This window comes from Nerophis ophidion, linkage group LG12, assembly GCF_033978795.1.
Source record: "Nerophis ophidion isolate RoL-2023_Sa linkage group LG12, RoL_Noph_v1.0, whole genome shotgun sequence".
Lineage (NCBI taxonomy): Eukaryota > Metazoa > Chordata > Actinopteri > Syngnathiformes > Syngnathidae > Nerophis > Nerophis ophidion.
This window is the reverse complement of record NC_084622.1, coordinates 36,934,574-36,954,671: the sequence shown is the minus strand read 5'-3', so window position 1 is coordinate 36,954,671 and position 20,098 is coordinate 36,934,574. Positions and strand designations below refer to the sequence as shown.

Below are 20,098 nucleotides of genomic sequence, written 5' to 3'. Positions count from 1 at the left end.
TTCTTTTCTTTTTCTTCTATGTCCCACTCTCACTTGTGGAGGGGGTCCGGTCCGATCCGGTGGCCATGTACTGCTTGCCTGTGTATCGGCTGGGGAAATCTCTGCGCTGCTGATCCGCCTCCGCTTGGGATGGTTTCCTGCTGGCTCCGCTGTGAACGGGACTCTCGCTGCTGTGTTGGATCCGCTTTGGACTGGACTCTCGCGACTGTGTTGGATCCATTATGGATTGAACTTTCACAGTATCATGTTAGACCCGCTTGACATCCATTGCTTTCCTCCTCTCTAAGGTTCTCATAGTCATCATTGTCACTGATGTCCCACTGGGTGTGAGTTTTCCTTGCCCTTATGTGGCCCTACCGAGGATGTCGTAGTGGTTTGTGAAGCCCTTTGAGACACTAGTGATTTAGGGCTATATAAGTAAACATTGATTGATTGATTGATTGATATATATATGCGGTCCTCTCCAAGGTTTCTCATAGTCATTACTGTCACCGTCACCGACGTCCCACTGGGGTGAGTTTTCCTTGCCCTTATGGGGGCTCTACCAAGGATATCGTTGCGGTTTGTGTAGCCCTTTGAGAAACTTGTGATTTAAGGCTATATAAATAAACATTGATTGATTGATTGAAAATGTATTTGAAAAAAAAACTTAATTATATTTTATTTATTCTGCAGTATTGATGTCTTAAGTGAGTTAAACTCTTCATATTTAAAATGTAAAGCATTAAGCACCAAAAGCACACGTCCACAAAACAAACAGTGTCATGTCAATCAACATATTGTAGCCGCCTTTATATTAGATAATTAATGAGCTGCAATGAATAAGTAGTATTAGAAAACATGCTTTTAAAGAGGCTGATATTGACCAGTGTCCATAATTTTCTGGATATCGCTAATGCAATACAATTATTTTGGCCTCTTACCTAGAGAACCAGCTCAACAGTATTGTGTGTAAGCGTACAGTAAGACCATGAATGATTAACCGCTGGCTTGCACAGAGCACACTGTGTCTTTGAAGTGATATGTATCTTGACTCCAAACAACTGTGGTGCCCTGTGCAATCTGATACAACAAGGTTAACAATATCGCAACATGCTCACTTGGGATTCCCAGAGCAAGGAAGACTTGATATCTTTCTTTCAAAAACTGAGAGTAAATCCTCCATTAGCTGTGGTGAAATATTGTAGGTGTTGACATTTGCCATTAAAGAGAGAATTGCATCGTCATTTGTGGAAAAATGTATAACACTGACCTCTTGAGGACTTGGTCCTGCCCATGGCCATGTCTGGGATGCCAAACACACAGATCATTCGGTGTGTACATATTGTCTGTGTCTCCAACGTGTCATCATGTAGTTGCTGCTAACAAGTCAGCTGTATCTCTAAGAGCAGAAGCTGCCGGTCAGGAACCGAAACAACTTGGAGTTTTCCTGAGACGTCCCAAGGGGCGCAAAGGTTGCTACAGCTACTCATTAACCAGACAATCCCATTTCTTCATTACAAGTAGCAGAATACAATATGAAGTCATCGCCAGATCTGAGCATTGGAAGTAGCCGGCCGCTACCGTGTGGCGTGTGTGTGTTTACGAGCCAATGAACTAGTTCTTTTGCCCATCATCAAAAATACACTCGAAAAATCAATCAATCAATCAATCAATGTTTACTTATATAGCCCTAAATCACTAGTGTCTCAAAGGGCTGCACAAACCACCACGACATCCTCGGTAGGCCCACATAAGGGCAAGGAAAACTCACACCCAGTGGGACATCGGTGACAATAATGACCCAGTGGGACGTCGGTGACAATGATGACTATGAGAACCTTGGAGAGGAGGAAAGCAATGGATGTCGAGCGGGTCTAACATGATACTGTGAAAATTCAATCCACAATGGATCCAACACAGTCGCGAGAGTCCAGTCCAAAGCGGATCCAACACAGCAGCGAGAGTCCCGTTCACAGCGGAGCCAGCAGGAAACCATCCCAAGCGGAGGCGGATCAGCATCGCAGAGATGTCCCCACCCGATACACAGGCAAGCAGTACATGGCCACCGGATCGGACCGGACCCCCTCCACAAGGGAGAGTGGGACATAGAATCAAAAGTGACTCGATACAGGAGTTGAATGAAGAATCTTGCAAAAGACCACACATGCCTAATTTTGATGAGTACTCTATACAAAATGTACCACATGCCTAGTTTTCATTAGTACTAAAGCTGTTACCCCATTACTATCCATTGAAGTTTGCATTGGTGTAGAACTGCTGCATTGTTTTTTACCCCTTTTATGCATAACTAGTAGGGCTGTCAAACGATTAGAATATTTAATCGCGATTTTAATCACATTGTTTACAGCTAACTCTAAAGGCAGATGGATATAATTGTCATCATTAATAAGTGTACCCTAGACAGTTACTTTTCAAGTTTTTTTTTACCATGTCTGGACAATTAGTTTTAATAAAATGTTTTTATTTAAACAGCTCAACTCAAAAAGGACTTAAACACGCTTTTAATGACAATAATAAAATTAATTACCTGCAGTGTGTTGGTTTCTTTGTTGCGATCCGTGACTCGGATCTTCACATGTTGTTTATTTTTCCATCTTTGTTTTCACTCTCTTTCTGAATTACTTACTTCCTGTTTAGTCTGTCACCATGGTACTCATCAGTCCACCTGCTACTCCCGGTCCACACATACCTGTTTGTCTAATCACCCTCCTATTTAAGCCAGCTTCTTTGTTCATTTCTTTCTGGGTTCATAATTTGCTCTCATGCAACAGGTGACGACTGCTACTTCTCTATGCTTGTATTCACGCCAGCTTTTCGCGCTAAGCCACTTCTTTATTCCAGTTTACATACTGATGAATTGTTTTTTCTTTTTGAGCCTACGTGCCATTTTAGTTGTCTATTTGTACTTCCTAGTTTTCATACTAGCGTTTTTGGTTTGCCTTTTTATTAGCTCCAGTGTTTTTGTTGTTTAGCTCCCTTTGTTACTTACAATAAATTCATTATTTCTTACCTCTTGCCGTGTTCATGTCTACGCATCCACGAAGGAACATTTCCGGCAGCACTGTGCCAACCAGTCCTCCCAGTCTTGCCAGATTTTGTATTTAGAAGGAATACAGAATAGGTATTTTTGCTGTAGAAGCACTTCCATTCAGAGGAGAGGAGCTACACCATGTTTAGATACCAGTTTCACACATTAATAACACAAAAATATGTCAAAGATGTTTGGTAATGTAATCTGTGATATTTCTAATTTAATTATTACTTCTGATATTCTTTACATTACATGTTGTACAAGTTAATGGTATTCATGTCTCAGTGTGACAATGTCCTAACTGTCTCTATTTATTAACAAATTTTAATATTCAGCCAGAACATGTTATGAAAGAATATACATTGCAGCTTGTCAAAAAACTCCTTCCTTATTCCTCAACTGATGTACTAGCATTTATTTGAGGGACGGTGTGGCGCAGTGGGAGAGTGGCGGTGTGGAACCCGAGGGTCCCTGGTTCAAATCCCACCTAGTACCAACCTCGTCACGTCCGTTGTGTCCTGAGCAAGACATTTCACCCTTGCTCCTGATGGGTACTGGTTAGCGCCTTGCATGGCAGCTCCCTCCATCAGTGTATAAATGTGTGTGTGAATGGGTAAATGTGGAAGTAGTGTCAAAGCGCTTTGAGTACCTTGAAGGCAGAAAAGCGCTATACAAGTACAACCCATTTACCATTTATAAAAACATTACAAAACATATTTGACAAAGAATGATTTTAATGGAAGACATTTTTATTTTGATACTGTAGTTGGACAGGATGTAAAGCGTAGCGCTTTTATTTTGAAGCTGGAAGTGTGTTATTGGTTTTGACATGTTTTGATAATATAGACCAGTGGAACTCACGCATTCATGGGGAGGACATGCAAACTCCACACAGAAAGATCCCGAGCCCGGGATTGAACCCTGACTACTCAGGACCTTCGTATTGTGAGGCAGACGCACTAACCCCTCTGCCACCGTGCAACCATGATATGATATATTTATCCCAAAAATGCACTTCTCCTGTCTTTTGCTGCTGACAACCATCCTACTCTGCACTGGATCTTTATTTTTAATTTTGTTAGAGTTCCACTTTTCAGTGAAACACTATAATGCAAAACACAAATGCTGACTGCAAAGGGCGTAGGTTCTCGGGAGGGTAGGCAGAATTTTTAGAAATGATCTGTAAATGTACAGCATAAAATCAGGCTGTTTCTTTTGCCAATTTATACTCCAAGATTGATCCCACCAACTACATGTGCGAGCCCAGTTACAGACACAGATTGGTACAAATGTCCAATATATAGAGCCGCCAATTCCATTGGAAAGTTTCCAGCTTAATATGAAATGAAAGGATAAACTACAGTAATTAACACATTTACTTGGCAAGACTAAACATGCAATATTGTTATTTAATTGTTAATCGGAAGATTTTAAAATCTTAGTCAAGCAAGTTAAAGTCACATAGTGTAGTACAGTAGTGCCTCAATTTACGAGTTTAATTGGTTCTGTGACGGAATACTGAACCCAAAACTGTAACGCAGAGGATGCGTCAAACGATGAACACAACAAAGGTAAAATCTAACAAATTTATTAACAAAAAGTGAGCTCTGAACAAAAACACTGGAGCTAATAAAAAGGGAAACAAAAGACGCTAGCGTGAAAGCTAGGAAATATAAAGAACTAAGATTTGGCACGATGGCACAAAAAAATGAAAACAAAGATGATTAGCATGTGAGCTAAAGATGACAACAAAGAGGCTTAGCTAATGAGCTAGCGAGAAAAACATACCTGACGTTACTTGTTGCATGTGAGCAAATTAGAGTCCCAGAAAGAATAAACAGAAGAGGCTGGCTTATAAAGGGAAGGTAATTAGCAGTGAACAGGTGTGCAGGAACCGGGAGTAACAGCTGAAACTAATAAGTAACCATGGTGATGGACTAAACGGGAAATAAACGGATCAGACGGAGAATGAGAACAAAGATGGAAAAATAAACAATAATATTTGAAGATCCGAGTCACGGATCGCAACCCAAAACATTTGTATCTCAAATCAACAGCTCCCATCGAAACGAATTGGAATCTAATTACAGTTGGTACAAAATGCGGCTGCTAGACTTTTGACAAGAACAAGAAAGTTTGATCACATTACGCCTGTGCTGGCTCACCTGCACTGGCTTCCTGTGCACTTAAGATGTGACTTTAAGGTTTTACTACTTACGTATAAAATACTACACGGTCTAGCTCCATCCTATCTTGCCGAATGTATTGTACCATATGTCCCGGCAAGAAATCTGCGTTCAAAGGACTCCGGCTTATTAGTGATTCCCAAAGCCCAAAAAAAGTCGGCGGGCTGTAGAGCGTTTTCCGTTCGGGCTCCAGTACTCTGGAATGCCCTCCCGGTAACAGTTCGAGATGCCACCTCAGTAGAAGCATTTAAGTGTCACCTTAAAACTCATTTGTATACTCTAGCCTTTAAATAGACTCCCTTTTTAGACCAGTTGATCTGCCGTTTCTTTTCTTTTTCTTCTATGTCCCACTCTCCTTTGTGGAGGGAGTCCGGTCCGATCCGGTGGCCATGCACTGCTCGCCTGTGTATCGGCTGGGGACATCACTGCGCTGCTGATCCGCCTCCGCTTGGGATGGTTTCTTGCTGGCTCCGCTGTGAACGGGACTCTCGCTGCTGTGTTGGATCCGCTTTGGACTGGACTCTCGCGACTGTGTTGGATCCATTATAGATTGAACTTTCACAGTATCATGTTGGACCCGCTCGACATCCATTGCTTTCCTCCTCTCCAAGGTTCTCATAGTCATCATTGTCACCGACGTCCCACTGGGTCATTATTGTCACCGATGTCCCACTGGGTGTGAGTTTTCCTTGCCCTTATGTGGGCCTACCGAGGATGTCGTAGTGGTTTGTGCAGCCCTTTGAGACACTAGTGATTTAGGGCTATATAAGTAAACATTGATTGATTGATTGATTGATAATTAATTGGTGTTGGCCCCACAAAAAAGCAACATTTTAACATGAACCATGCCTTAATAAAATAAAATTTAACTTTTAGATAAGAGATGTATGAAAATAATATAATAGAATGTACTACTAACCTTTACAGTAGCTTCATGAAGTAATGTAATAATAATATATAATAATTCACCCTGGAGAGCAGACTCAAACGGTGTCTCCTAGCTATTTCTCCAACACACCATAGGCAGCTTTTTCACATTGTCACAGATAAATGTCCACGGTTTAAAGATTACTTTGACATTCTTTGCTGGTGTTAAACTAAGTCTGCATCAGTATGGTGCAGACTAGCCGCCACACACTGCCAAGTTAGCGAGCTATACTCTACGTCACATTTGATTGATTATTATTATTTTTTTATTATTTAATGATTGTCAGCCACTTCTCCTACTCAGCACTGTCCCTTCACACTCACTTTCCTCCTTTTCAAGATTAGAAAAACAAAAGATATGTCCATCTCTAGCTATAAGCTAATGCAAACAGTAAGACCAGATGTTTGGGGCAGATCTTACGGGGTTCATTGTGACATTTGCTGTGCACACTAATGGCAGGGATACTTGTAACTCATATGTTTACCTGCAAATTTAAAAAAAAGGGGACCTATTATTCAAAAGTAACTTTTCTCCCCTATTGGTAACTGTTTTTGTGTGTTTGGAATCAGCGGTGAGCCTTTAGGGCCAGCAAGGCCTTCTCTACTGGCCTAACATAACCAGAAATCATGATCATTTTTAGAGATAAAAGCATCTTTTTATTTACTTTCCCTGAATATGTAAAACTATTCATATTCTCTTCATGTCATATTGTGCTCTTTCCAGCGCTGTTGATTTTAGGAGTTTTTATCCAATCAGAATTCAGCTAGGCCTTCAGAATCAACAATGCAGGCGTCTGTGCACTGTAAGTGAACGGGCACATATAGTTGATAGATAATTGCGTTAGCCAATCAGATCACGAGTTGTGGTCAGTAAGGCCTTCTCGCTGGCCTAAGGTTAAATGATAAATGATAAATGGGTTGTACTTGTATAGCGCTTTTCTACCTTCAAGGTACTCAAAGCGCTTTGACACTACTTCCGCATTTACCCATTCACACACACATTCACACACTGATGGAGGGAGCTGCCATGCAAGGCGCCAACCAGAACCCATCAGGAGCAAGGGTGAAGTGTCTTGCTCAGGACACAACGGACGTGACGAGGTTGGTTCTAGGTGGGATTTGAACCAGTGACCCTCGGGTTGCGCACGGCCACTCTTCCACTGCGCCACACCGTCCCCAAGGTTGAATGTGACATTTACGTCTCCTGTGATTGGATACTCATCGGGGCTGTTAGAAGGTCAATTTGAGAAAACATAGAGTTGATAGACAGTTGCGATAGCCAATCAGATCACAAGTTCTTGACAGTAGCCCCTCTCGGTAGTTTGATTCTAACGAGACTGTGATTGGATACTCACTTGTCATTCCAAATCCAATCACAAGTTGCAACTGAGCAGGAAGTGTTGACCCACAAAGAAGGAGAACAAAACGTTGATTAGGTGGCAGATATATATTTGGATGATATGAGCTAGGTAACATAAGAACTCCATGAACCAGCATGCCACAGTAGTGAAACGCATGCACCTTAGTCCCGTTTAGGTTGTTGAATGTAGCCATGCTGGCAGCTGGATGTTAATTGATAAGCACACTGTGAAGTAAACTTTAAGAACTCAGCCAACATGCCTCGTCTGCATCTTGTATGATTAGACAAGACAACACATATATTTGCAAGGCCATTTTCAAGAAGGAAATTTAAAGAGAAACAGAAACTACATTTTGTGAAACAATGTCAGCCAACCCTGGAAGCTAGCTCTGCTGTTCCGGCGATGAAATAGGGAAATGCACGCTATTACCACTCAAATAAATCGACTATGAGCAACACCACTGGCAAATGGGTGCTACAAATTGTGAGTTCAAATATTTGATATCTTTATTTTTTCACGATTTTTGCAATTTTAATTTTGACAGTACTTCATAAGATATGTTTTAATAGCTGATGCGGGTTTACTGGTTTTTAAACGCGCCAGAAAATAACTCGTTTTTTTACACTGTTGGTGGTGATTCAATGCGTAAATGTCTTTCTGTATAGTATTTTCTCCGGCAAAGGAAATTATGTGGTGACATAAGTGATGGTATTTTGAGAGGTAATCATTAAAGTCGGACATCACTGAAAGCCTAGGTGGGAAATGCACGGCCCGCCACTGTAAATGGTAAATGGGTTATACTTGTATAACGCTTTTATACCTTCAAGGTACTCAGAGCACTTCGACCTTATTATCACCTTCACCCATTCACAAACACATTTTTTTTTACACTGATGGCGAGAGCTGCCATGCAAGGCGCTAACCACAACTGCATGATTCCCAAAGATTTCACATCAAACCATGGAGTCATGGCAGAGATATTTTTAAATAATCAATCTTCCATCCAGGACAGCACGGTGGCAGAGGAATTAGTGCGTCTGCCTCACAATACGAAGGTCCTGAGTAGTCCTGGGTTCAATCCCGGGCTCGAAATCTTTCTGTGTGGAGTCTGCATGTCCTCCCCGTGACTGCGTGGGTTCCCTCCGGGTACTCCGACTTCCTCCCACCTCCAAAGACATGCACCTGGGGATAGGTTGATTGGCAACACTAAATTGGCCCTAGTGTGTGAATGTGAGTGTGAATGTTGTCTGTCTATCTGTGTTGGCCCCGCGATGAGGTAGCGACTTGTCCAGGGTGTACACCGTCTTCCGCCGGATTGTAGCTGAAATAGGCAGCTACAATCCAGGACCCAGGACTTCTCTGGGCCTTCGTATTGTGAGACACATGCACTAACCCCTGTGTCACCGTGCTGCCCCAAGACAGTCTTGCCTTCCTTCAGTCTTTTCTAATTGAGCCGGTTGGAATTCTACCTAATTGTGACGTTTTACCTACAAAGTACTTGTGACATTTTAGTAAATTGTGATATTAGCGGATATCACCATATATGGCAAACATTTACCCAAAGTGCTTAGCGCGGGTTCACCATTGTAGTTTGTCGCTGTAGTCAATAAACTCCTTTTTCTTTATCCTATTGTTATGGGGCAGACTGGCTTGTACATGCACATGCATCCTCGCTGTGCTGTTGCCATTTCTAACATGATGACGTGTTAAGTTTGAACTTATATCTGTCAGTAGACTTGCTATGGAAGTAATTAAAACTCAAACATGGCTGACGAGGTGAAAATGCAGTCGAAGTGAGGCACGTAGAAAAGACCACCCACACTCTGAAGAGACGGTCAGAAAACAGTCTGTAAAAATAAGTTATGCAACATTTTGACCAAAGAACCACCATTACTGTACATGTTATGTAGACCACAAAGAAGTGTTTTAAATGTAGGAAAAAAAAAACATTATATGACCCATTTAAGGCTTAGCAATTAGCTGAGTGACACTCTTAAGGTGAGGTGCCACTGTATATGAAATTAGATGTGTGTGTTAAAATGGGCGTGGTCCACAATCCAGTGTGTACCTCACCTCTAATTGCCCTTATTCAGATATGATAGACTCAGGTTTTAACAAACTCCTGAAGAGGATATGTTTTAGAAATGGGTGGCTGCATGGCTGTGGTTCAGGTGAAATGTCTATTAGGCTGACAAGGCCGTATCAAAACAAAAAATTAAATCCGACTGCTTCATGTCAAGCAAACTTACCGAATAAATGGGAGCTCTCCGTGATGGAGAATTCATCGGCGTGTGGGATTTGCAGTGGTCCCACCACATCGATGTCGGGGCCCACCCACTCATTCATGAAGGAAGCTTGTCAAGCAAAGGTGGGCCGCACAGAAGTTTGCGTCTGTTACCTGCAGTAACGAGAGTGACATGATAAGAGATCGGTGCTACATTCTCCTGGGTTTGCAGCAGCCTGTGACACTGCAAAGTAATTAAGTATGAGCTCGTGAGTCTTCACATCAACACGCCTGTTAAGCGTTAGCTGTTACTCATGGCATTGTTGGGACTTTCTTGACATACAGGCAGACTACACTATCAATCAATCAATCAATGTTTACTTATATAGCCCTAAATCACTAGTGTCTCAAAGGGCTGCACAAACCACCACGACATCCTCGGTAGGCCCACATAAGGGCAAGGAAAACTCACACCCAGTGGGACATCGGTGACAATAATGACCCAGTGGGACGTCGGTGACAATGATGACTATGAGAACCTTAGAGAGGAGGAAAGCAATGGATGTCGAGCGGGTCTAACATGATACTGTGAAAGTTCAATCCACAATGGATCCAACACAGTCGCGAGAGTCCAGTCCAAAGCGGATCCAACACAGCAGCGAGAGTCCCGTTCACAGCGGAGCCAGCGGGAAACCATCCCAAGCGGAGGCGGATCAGCAGCGCAGAGATGTCCCCAGCCGATACACAGGCAAGCAGTACATGGCCACCGGATCGGACCGGACCCCCTCCACAAGGGAGAGTGGGACATAGAAGAAAAAGAAAAGAAACAGCAGATCAACTGGTCTAAAAAGGGAGTCTATTTAAAGGCTAGAGTATACAAATGAGTTTTAAGGTGAGACTTAAATGCTTCTACTGAGGTGGCATCTCGAACTGTTACCGGGAGGGCATTCCAGAGTACCGGAGCCCGAACGGAAAACGCTCTATAGCCCGCAGACTTTTTTTGGGGCTCTGGGAATCACTAACAAGCCGGAGTCCTTTGAACGCAGATTTCTTGCCGGGACATATGGTACAATACAATCGGCAAGATAGGATGGAGCTAGACTAACGCTACTCCTCCCTTTGAAATTGTATTCTGAGACTTGTATGTCAAATATGTGTGCTATTATAGCTCTTAGTGCATTAAAAACGCACAATTTAATGAGATTTATTACAAGACACTATTGTGTCTTGTAATAAATTGTGTTATCCCCATTACATATTTTTGTTAATCTGCTCAGAAATGAAAAACATTTAAAATAATTAAATATTTTTATATGGTACAAACCTTGTTTCCATATGAGTTGGGAAATTTTGTTAGATGTAAATATAAACAAAATACAATGATATGCAAATCCTTTTCAACCCATATTCAATTGAATGCACTACAAAGACAAGCTATTTGATGTTCAAACTCATAAACTTTATTTTTTTTTGCAAATAATAAATAACTTAGAATTTCATGGCTGTAACACGTGCCAAAGTAGTTGGGAAAGGGCATGTTCACCACTGTGTTACATCACCTTTTCTTTTAACAACACTCAATAAACGTTTGGGAACTGAGGAAACTAATTGTTGAAGCTTTGAAAGTGGAATTCTTTCCAAATTTTTGTTTTATGTAGAGCTTCAGTCGTTCAACAGTCCAGGGTCTCCGCTGTCGTATTTTACGCTTCAAAATGCGCCACACATTTTCGATGGGAGACAGGTCTGGACTGCAGGTGGGCCAGGAAAGTACCCGCACTCTTTTTTTACGAAGCCACGCTCTTGTAACACGTGGCTTGTTGGGATGACAACATATGTTGTTCCAAAACCACTATGTACCTTTTAGCATTAATGGTGCCTTCACAGATGTGTAAGTTACCCATGCCTTGGGCACTAATACACCCCCATACCATCACAGATGCTGGCTTTTGAACTCTGCGCCCATAACAATCCGAATGGTTATTTTCCTCTTTGTTCTGGAAGACACCACGTCCTCTGTTTCCAAATATAATTTGAAATATGGACTCGTCAGACCACAGAACACCTTTCCACTTTGCATCAGTCCATCTTAGATGAGCTCGGGCCCAGCCAAGCCGGCGGCGTTTCAGGATGTTGTTGATAAATAGGTTTGGCTTTGCATAGTAGAGTTTTAACTTTCACTTACAGATGTAGCGACCAACACTAGTTACTGACAGTGGTTTTCATGAAGTGTTCCTGAGCCCTGTGGGGATATCCTTTACACACTGATGTCGGTTTTTGATGCAGTACCGCCAGAGGAATCAAAAGTCTGTAATATCATTGCTTACGTTCAGGGATTTCTCCAGATTCTCTGAACTTTTTGATGATTTTACGGACCGTAGATGGTAAAATCCCTAAATTCCTTGCAACGGCTTGTTGAGAAATGTTGTTCTAAAACGGTTCGACAATTATTGCATTCCGTTTATATTTAAATCTAACACAATTTCCCAACTCTTATGGAAACGGCGTTTGTAAATGGGTTATACTTGTATGGCACTTTTCTACCTTGAAGGTACTCAAAGCGCTTTGACACTAATGATGTCCTGATACCAATAATTTGGTGCCGGCATGGGTACCAAAATGATTTTGATACTTTTCGGTACTTTTTGATACTTTTCTAAATAAAGGGGACCACAAAAAATTGCATTACTGGCTTTGTTTTAACAAAATTTTTTAGGGTACATTAACCATGTTTCTTACTGCAACTTTTTTCTTAGATAAAATTGTGAACATATGAGACAACTTGTGTTTTAGTAGTAAGTAAACATACAAGAGCTCCTAATTAGTCTGCTGACATATGCAGTAACATATTGTGTCATTCATCATTCTGTTATTTTGTCAACATTATGAGGGACAAACTGTAAAAATCGATAATAATTCTACTTGTTCATTTACTGTTAATATCTGCTTCCTTTCTCTTTTAACATGTTCTATCTACACCTCTGTTAAAATGTAACAATCACTTATTCTTCTGTTGTTTGAATTCTTTACATTAGTTTTGGATGATGCTACAAATTTGGGTATCAATCCAAAACCAAGCCGGTACAGGATCATACATTGGTCATATTCAAAGTCCTCATGTGTCATGGGACATATTTCCTGAGTTTATAAACATAAATCTGCGTTCAAAGGACTCCGGCTTGTTAGTGATCCCCAAAGCCCAAAAAAAGTCTGCGGGCTATAGAGCATTTTCCGTTCGGGCTCCAGTACTCTGGAATGCCCTCCCGGTAACAGTTCGAGATACCACCTCAGTAGAAGCATTTAAGTCTCACCTTAAAACTCATTTGTATACTGTAGCCTTTAAATAGACTCCCTTTTTAGACCAGTTGATCTGCTGTTTCTTTTCTTTTTCTTCTATGTCCCACTCTCCCCTGTGGAGGGGGTCCGGTCCGATCCGGTGGCCATGTACTGCTTGCCTGTGTATCGGCTGGGGACATCTCTGCGCTGCTGATCCGCCTCCGCTTGGGATGGTTTCCTGGTGGCTCCGCTGTGAACGGGACTCTCTCTGCTGAGTTGGACCCGCTTTGGACTGGACTCTTGCGACTGTGTTGGATTGGATCCATTGTGGATTGAACTTTCACAGTATCATGTTAGACCCGCTCGACATCCATTGCTTTCCTCCTCTCTAAGGTTCTCATAGTCATCATTGTCACCGACGTCCCACTGGGTCATTATTGTCACCGATGTCCCACTGGGTGTGAGTTTTCCTTGCCCTTATGTGGGCCTACCGAGGATGTCGTGGTGGTTTGTGCAGCCCTTTGAGACACTAGTGATTTAGGGCTATATAAGTAAACATTGATTGATTGATTGATATAGGAGGACCGGTGCTCTTCAGAGGCAGTATAGTACCGACTATGATTCATTAGTAATGCGATATAATACTAATACCGGTATACTGTTCAACCCTATTTGGCTCTATTCTCACATTCATTAACAAATTGACACACTGATGGCCATGCAAGGCCCTAACCACGACCCATCAGAGGCAAGGGTGGAATGTCTTGCTTAAGGACACAACAGACATGAATAGGATGGCGGAAGCTAGGAATTGAACCAGGAATCCTGAAATTGCTGGTATGGTCGCTTTACCAAGCAAGCCCTATATAAATCTGAGGCAATCAGGACTTTACTGTATGGCTGTTGGACCTCACAACATTGTTGGTACAGTCCAACCGAGTCACATAAATATATACGCAAAATACACAGACACCAAACCTGGACATTAGAAAAAAACAATGTAAAAAATTTCACAAAGTCAGTGTACACATGTGCACAAAGTAGACAGTGTCCAATGATTAATGCCAACTGGGCATCCAGTAACAGGGCTATTCAACTGGAGGACCGTTGCGGTCCTCTCCAAGGTTTCTCATAGTCATCATTGTCGACATCCCACTGAGGTGAGTTTTTCCTTGCCCTTATGTGGGCTCTGCCTTTGTGGTTTGTGCAGCCCTTTGAGACACTTGTGATTTAGGGCTATATAAATAAACATTGATTGATATATGGTAAAATTAACAACATCGTTCTGCCTACCAGTCCTCAATTATAACCTTTTAAATCAATACAACTCCAAACTACAACATTGCCCACTGAATTTTCTCACTGTTTAAGACGGACTATGCAACTTTTGCTTTGCCTTTGAATTTCTAAAAAAAAAACAAAAAACTGAAATGCTAACAATGCTATAAGCAAGCAAGCTAACAGCTAGTATGCTAGCAACCTAGGACGCAATATTGTGATGATATTATAATCCATCTTGCTTCAACGGATGGTTATCTAAGTACTTAGCAAGCCACTGCACACGTACGTAATGTCCTATCTATATTTGAACTTCCCCCCAAAATTAAATCCGGACGGCATTTGAGAATTAATGATTCTGTGACTTTTAAGTTTTGCCCCTCAAACATTTTTTTTAACTCTCAGAGTATATTGGAGACTTTTTTGTCCTTTGAGATAAATATTTGCTCTATTTTGGTTGTTACTCTGAAAGTCTTAGGCTGTTGGAACCGTTCAAATCGCGAAAAGGATAAAAGTTTCGTTAGAGTTCCTCGAGAGGTAACCAAGACGAGCGAAAGAGTGCAACATTGTACAAAATGACGCACGAGTTTGCAACGATCACTTTGTTAAAGGTTTCTTTGATGTACTTTAAACACTTAGTGTTTTCCATTTAGGTTTTATTTGGATATTAGTAGTATTTTATCTTGTTTAGGATTTCTTAAAACAGATTTTTGCTAAAATGTTTTGAAAACCAATAAGAGAAGGCAAATGTGAGCTAAACTTAGATGAGTTAAGATTTCATCAGAGTCAGCAATTAAATGAAGCTTTCAGCACATACACAATATGGCATCTCAAGTTATATTTTGATAAAAACGGAGCAACCCACGCATACTTCAAGTGTGCAACAACAACAAGGAAACATGGCCGATACTTAAGCATTCAACGTCTTTGTCTTCTTTCACAACCAGCCGGGCTTCTGTTCTTATTATCTTTGTGAGTGGTTAAAGGCCTACTGAAACCCACTACTACCCACCACGCAGTCTGATAGTTTATATATCAATGATGAAATATTAACATTGCAACACATGCCAATACGGCCGGGTTAGTTTACTATATTGCAATTTTAAATTTCGTGCGAAGTATCCTGTTGAAAACGTCGCGGTATGATGACACGTATGATGACGCGTGCGCGTGACATCACGGATTGTAGCAGACATTTTGATCCCGCACCGATCCCAGCTGTAAATCGTCTGCTTTAATCCCATAATTACACAGTATTCTGGACATCTGTGTTGCTGAATCTTTTGCAATTTGTTAAATTAATAATGGAGACGTCAAAAAAGAAAGATATAGGTGGGAAGCGGTGTATTGCGGCCGCCTTTAGCCACACAAACACAGCTGGTGTTTCCTTTTTTCCTTGTTTACATTTCCGAAAGCTGATGGTGAAGCTTTACTCTGGAACAGAGCGGTCAAGCGAACATGGTTCCCTACCACATGTCAACCGCCAGGTTTCGGTGAGAAAATGGTGGTATTAAGTTGGCTCTTACCGTAGTTATGAGTGGAGAGATTGCGCCGTGCCTCGCCTTCTGCAGCTGCGGACTCTCTTGCCTCCTCCCAACGGTCGCCCCCTCCCGTCGGATGCTTCCAACGTGGAGGAGGGGACAAAAAAAAAATCTCAGCCTGGCTACCTTGCCTCGTCGAGAAACCTGGCTTCCACCGAAGACACTGGTGAAGTCCCCACACCCGTGGCCACACCCCTCCAACTTTCAGGTACGACCATATAATCCCACTAAAACACTTGTAACACAATAAGCAGATAAGGGATTTTCCAGAATTATTCTAGTAAATGTTTCTAATAACATCTGAATCGCTCCCACTGCCCTCGTCTTTTTTTATTATTTTTTTTAGTATTTTTTCTAATCCTTCACTGTCACTTTCCTCATCCACAAATCTTTCATCCTCGCTCAAATTAATGAAGAAATCGTCGCTTTCTCGGTCCGAATCGCTATTGCTGCTGGTGGCTATGATTGTAAACAATGTGAGGAGCTCCACAACCCGTGACGTCACGCGCACATTGTCTGTTACTTCCTGTACAGGCAAGGCTTTTTTATTAGCGACCAAAAGTTGCAAACTTTATCGTCAATGTTCTCTACTAAATCCTTTCAGCAAAAATATGGCAATCTCGCGAAATGATCAAGTCCGACACATAGAATTGACCTGCTATCCCCGTTTAAATAAGAAAATCTTTTTTCAGTAGGCCTTTAACGTAATGGTATAATGAAAAACAGTCAATCAAGGTTATCGAGTGCTACTCACAGTTTGTTTACAAGAACGACTCCTCGCAAGAAGCTAAGTTTAATCATGAAATGCAACCAATAAAAAAATCTGGGTATTATCTTCGACCCAACTCTCTCCTTTGAGTCACACATTAAAAGCGTTACTAAAACGGCCTTCTTTCATCTCCGTAATATCGCTAAAATTCGCTCCATTTTGTCCACTAAAGACGCCGAGATCATTATCCATGCGTTTGTTACGTCTCGTCTCGATTACTGTAACGTATTATTTTCGGGTCTCCCCATGTCTAGCATTAAAAGATTACAGTTGGTACAAAATGCGGCTGCTAGACTTTTGACAAGAACAAGAAAGTTTGATCACATTACGCCTGTACTGGCTCACCTGCACTGGCTTCCTGTGCACTTAAGATGTGACTTTAAGGTTTTACTACTTACGTATAAAATACTACACGGTCTAGCTCCATCCTATCTTGCCGATTGTATTGTACCATATGTCCCGGCAAGAAATCTGCGTTCAAAAGACTCCGGCTTATTAGTGATTCCTAGAGCCCAAAAAAAGTCTGCGGGCTATAGAGCGTTTTCCGTTCGGGCTCCAGTACTCTGGAATGCCCTCCCGGTAACAGTTCGAGATGCTACCTCAGTAGAAGCATTTAAGTCTCACCTTAAAACTCATCTGTATACTCTAGCCTTTAAATATACCTCCTTTTTAGACCAGTTGATCTGCCGCTTCTTTTCTTTCTCCTATGTCCCCCCCTCCCTTGTGGAGGGGGTCCGGTCCGATGACCATGGATGAAGTACTGGCTGTCCAGAGTCGAGACCCAGGATGGACCGCTCGTCGGGACCCAGGATGGACCGCTCGCCTGTGTATCGGTTGGGGACATCTCTACGCTGCTGATCCGCCTCCGCTTGAGATGGTCTCCTGTGGACGGGACTCTCGCTGCTGTCTTGGATCCGCTTTGAACTGAACTCTCGCGGCTGTGTTGGAGCCACTATGGATTGAACTTTCACAGTATCATGTTAGACCCGCTCGACATCCATTGCTTTTGGTCCCCTAGAGGGGGGGGTTGCCCACATCTGAGGTCCTCTCCAAGGTTTCTCATAGTCAGCATTGTCACTGGCGTCCCACTGGATGTGAATTCTCCCTGCCCACTGGGTGTGAGTTTTCCTTGCCCTTTTGTGGGTTCTTCCGAGGATGTTGTAGTCGTAATGATTTGTGCAGTCCTTTGAGACATTTGTGATTTGCGGCTGCTGTATAAATAAACATTGATTGATTGATTGATTGATTGATTGATTGAACCATACCTGAGTAAAAAACAATGGACGATTTATCTGGGAGAGTCATGATACCAATTTTCTTGAACCAGCAAGAATATGTAGACCTCCATGCTTTACAAAATTTCATCTGTTTTGTCGTATAGAATGACATCTGGAGCCCCGTATAGTTCGACATGTCTGGGAAGACGACCAAGACCATCCTTGAAATTGCTCTACCAATATTTTTTGATAACGTATAGGGATCAATTCAATTGCATATTTAGATTTTTTTTGCTCATATTTGCTTTTAGCGGTAAGATCTAGGCCTCTTGCGTACTCAGATAGTTTGCACACTGTTTGCTGCACGGTAGCCATATTGGTTTGAATGACCACCACTTAGTTCACCGGAAGTAAACAGGTTAGAAAAAGTCACTTCACCCTAGACAACCTATAGCCGTGATTGGCTGCATTGTTCTGCAAGCATGCTCATAGTAATCCAAAAAGTCAGGAAAGTTGCAGTAATGCAATGTTATTAAGGGATAAATAAGTGAATGTTTTTTTCTAAACTGTGCAGTTGTTTGTGTGGATATGCAGACCATAATACTTCTACTTTGGGGGAGGTGTGCAGTCTACGGTTACTTTTCTAGCTATCTTATTAGGCACATGGTGCAAGTATGTTGGGGCTGGTCACAGGATTTGAAGCATAACATTTTGTAAAAAACAATTGATAGGATTTCACTTTATTTAGAAATATTGCTTATCTATCAATGCTAATCTACTGTATATACTCCTAATAGTGGATTGAGTGACATGTTTGCTCGGATATGATATAGTGAGTTGTATTCATCACAATGGTCCTCTAAGTATTCATCTGTTTCCTCCGTATTTCCACAGAATTTATGAGGGTATTTTAAACAGTAATTTCAAGTTATTCTTATTGCCATCAGTGTTTTTCCACTCCTTTGATACCAAATTATAGGACTGCTCTGCCCAGATCACAAACATGATTTGTTATGTAGTCACATGATCTTGGAAGACGATTTACTTAGCGTCCAGTAAGATTACTCTTATGTCATTCACATGCTATTTACATACAATTGACTTGCTGAAAGGTCAAGTGTCACACATACAGAAACAACAATATTTTTTACTTTCAGGTTACTTTACACAGCTGCTGCCTCTTTTAGATGACTCTACTTTTTACTACTTTAAGTAATATACAATAGATGACATTTTGTAAATAACAATCTTACAGCCTTTACTTTTTTTTATTGTGATTTTAAATACCCGAATAAAACAAGATGTTTCAGGATGTGACTACAATCAACTCTACAGTTATTTGCAAACAGTTGTTTCTACCAAAGTATTATAAAAAGCGAGAGGTGTTTCTAAGGTTTTGGTTATGCTTGAATTTTTTTCCTTTACATTTTTATTTTCATTGTTTATTTTAATTATTTTTTTAATTGGTATATGAACGATATGCACTGTACATTATTGACAAAGAATCAATGGGTGAACTATATTTAGCCATCAGTTAATTCCCATTCTGGTCGTGTTGGAAGTGTTTGTAAATGAGTCTGCTGTAGCAACACCATTTCCTGCAAAGGATCCATAACGTACCTACCTACAGTACAGTAAATGCATGTATTAAAACAAATACCTAACTTTGTGAACTTTTCCACCTTCTTTGTGTCACATCCTTTTTCATAGATGGCCGCAACTTTTTGGACTAACTGATTTTGGAGGCCTTATTGTGTGTTTAAACTTTTCCATGCAACATCCAGACAACCTACCCCCCCATCCTGCACACACATTGACATACTCATCACCATTAAATACACACTATGATGGTTCTTACCTTCTCCTGTCTTGATGATTCCACTAGTTGAATACGTGTATTCCCATTCAGCCTTGTTTCGGATGCTCAACCTGTGAGTTATACATCAATATTTGCTAATATTTGCTGATGCACCAAGTTTGTCTGTGGGCTCCGACTAAAGCATACGTGACCAGCTAAGGTCAGGGAGGAATGGATGGTGGTTATTAATTAAACGCTCTATCCTTGTCCACTACCCCACCCCGCCTCCCCAACCCCAAACCCAGCTTAAACACACTCTCCCCCCTAAAAAAATCTTTATCTCCAAAAGTCTTGAATGTTCTGGTAATGAGAGATCCCACCCTCTAACACAAACACCACACACATGCAGGGGGCGTACATACGCTGATTAGCATTGCTATGATTGGGAGTAAAACCAGCAGTATAAACACTTTTTTTTTTTTGGTTCATT

General features: G+C 41.4%; 1 protein-coding gene across 5 annotated transcripts in view; it reads right to left on the bottom strand.

Moving 5' to 3' along the window:
- Window positions 1-19,875, bottom strand: part of nr1h4 (nuclear receptor subfamily 1, group H, member 4) — a 49,712-nt gene extending 29,837 nt beyond the window's left edge. The window contains exons 1-3 of one of the 5 annotated variants that reach the window (XM_061917501.1): window positions 19,669-19,875; window positions 15,810-16,059; window positions 9,758-9,906 (exon numbers count right to left, since the gene is read on the bottom strand). In XM_061917501.1, the coding sequence (XP_061773485.1) occupies window positions 9,758-9,854 (97 nt within the window). In that variant the 5' untranslated portion in view covers window positions 9,855-9,906; window positions 15,810-16,059; window positions 19,669-19,875. Of the gene's footprint in view, window positions 1-1,252; window positions 1,387-3,013; window positions 3,074-9,757; window positions 9,907-15,809; window positions 16,060-19,668 lie in introns of those variants that run through there. The other 4 variants (XM_061917503.1, XM_061917502.1, XM_061917505.1 and 1 more) reach the window with 4 other exon arrangements.
- Window positions 19,876-20,098: the final 223 nt, after the last annotated feature.